General features: G+C 43.1%; 1 protein-coding gene across 1 annotated transcript in view; it reads right to left on the minus strand.

The window, feature by feature from the left end:
• LOC101862772 overlaps positions 1 to 2,240 on the minus strand; it is a gene marked incomplete in the record, with an annotated part of 33,228 nt that overhangs the window by 26,687 nt on the left and 4,301 nt on the right. Inside the window, 1 exon segment of the mRNA XM_005091285.3 lies at positions 1,995 to 2,073. Within this exon segment, the coding sequence (XP_005091342.2) occupies positions 1,995 to 2,073 (79 nt within the window).

The raw sequence follows: 2,240 nt of genomic DNA on the forward strand, positions 1-2,240 counted from the left end.
GAGAGAGAGAGAGAGAGAGAGAGAGAGATATGAAGGAGTGAAGAGGAGAGAGAAATAGAAACTAGAAAGAGAGGGAAAAAGATACTCAGTCGGGGGGCTTTTTCTCACTGAGAGATCAATAACGTTTGTTATCGTCATTGTCATCCTCTTTCAGCTTCCTGAAGCTTCTCATTGTTTTTTCATGAGTTCATGAAAGAATTTAGACCTAGCTCCCGAAGCAGAAACAGATCCTGTGCTTTTATTACTATACTTTTAGCTTCGATTTGGGACTTCAAATTCTTCCGAGCCAGCGTTTCGATTACTCTGTTGCCATGTTACGTCTTTCCCAAACCATGTCTACATTCCATTTGTTAATTGATACAGCGCATGGAACCTGCTATCAAGCAGGGGGGGGGGGGGGTCCATATAAATACAATCTATTATTAATTTACATCTGTCCTACGGTTTTCCTGTAACACTCCATTGCTTTCTGTATATCCTACTCCTTTTATGTCATAGTATGTCTCTCAATGCTTTCTGTCTTGTTTCTTGTCAGTGTTACATCTGTCATTTCGGTCTGCGATACTCCTTTCCTATTGCACATCTGCTTTTTTTTGCTTGTCCCAATCCATTCATAAAACATGTAGATCTAGCTCGACATTTTCTGTGTCTGTTCCTAAAGGGCCGATCGCCCTACTCGATCGCCTGAAACTGAAAACAAACACGTTTGTTTTTTAGGCGATCGAGTCGGGCGATCGGCCCGATCAGCCGATCCCATCCGTAGTGGGCACCCCGTATTAGCGTCTCCTTTGTACCTGGACGAGCACATTGTGCCAATGCTTCCCGCTCTTTATCGCAAATAAACTTCCTTACACGTTACGTTGAATGATCGAAGCTCACGACAAGACGTCATTCACACCGCTATGTTTGTTCTCAGATAAAGGGAAGGATTTCATTTCTTGAGTGGATTATGCACAGCACAGCACTCTTCTGATTATCTACGCTTTAAAATAGGTGAAACAAAATTGCTGGAACTCTTGGGACACTTGTCAGCCCGTTCTGCAACTTTAGGGCTCTTTGTCACTTTGGGTAGGATCCTGGAAACACACACACGCACACACACACACACACACACACACACACACACACACACACACACACACACACACACGATTTATGGGGTGTCCTTGCATGGTTCGGGAATTGAACTCGGAATCGTAAGATTATGGGTACCATTTCAGTTATAGTATTCTTTAAAAATGTTTTACTTTATATTTATCTTATAGACACACCCTTGATTCTAAAGGCACTGATTATGTCTCTCCTTCGGGGGGAAGTAGTACGCGGGCAATCAACTCCCTCCAATTCAACGGCCAAGGCAAAGTAAAGTTGCTTTAGTTAGTATCGACAATATCGATGGAAAGCCGAAGAAATTCACCCAGGTGCAAGAGGCGACTTGGCAATAGATAGGGCTGTAGATAGAGATTTATTTTTTAAAATGTGATTGGCAGTGTTTAAGGCACTGTGCAGGGAGGACGAAGAAGAGGCAGATAGAAGTAAAGATGGAAGGATAACATCCGAGTATGGGCAGCCATGGAGCTGTGGGACACCATGAGGAAAACCGAGAAGAGTGGAATAAATTTTTTGTCATCTGTCACAGGCGACCCAACGGATGAGAAATGCGAGTAATAATAATAAATAGCATTTGTGTAGCGCATGCTCCCACTCGAAAGCAAGCTCTATGCGCTTTACACTATAATATTATTACCCCAGCAGGCCATAGAACACTCAGAAACATTCTCAGCTTCCTGGGAGCAGAAGACAGTGTTTTAGCAACATACAGGCTGCCACGCCGCTCGTATCTCGATGTTATAGAATACCTCATTCGCTGCCCATTATGAAGTTGTGTGAATCTATGGCGCCAGTGTTCACCATTACTATACAGTAGCACTTAAACCCAAGCGTTGACCCAAAACTCTGACCTTTAGAAAACAGAAAGATGACTGTGGACTCACCTGTTTGTGTGTGCGTTCCGCATCAAGCGAAACTTTCAGTTGTTCCACTTCCTCAGTTCTTGCCTTGAGGTCTCTGTCTCTGTTGGAATATGAAGTCACACTTTAATTTATAACCGAATGCTGTGACAACACCCCCTCCCCTTTCCTTTCCTCTATAGGGTAGGTTGAAAGGTAGCAGAAGAAGAAGAAGAAGAAGAAGAAGAAGAAGAAGAAGAAGAAGAAGAAGAAGAAGAAGAAGAAGAAGAA

Source organism: Aplysia californica, unplaced genomic scaffold (assembly GCF_000002075.1).
Source record: "Aplysia californica isolate F4 #8 unplaced genomic scaffold, AplCal3.0 scaffold00027, whole genome shotgun sequence".
NCBI classification, from domain to species: domain Eukaryota; kingdom Metazoa; phylum Mollusca; class Gastropoda; order Aplysiida; family Aplysiidae; genus Aplysia; species Aplysia californica.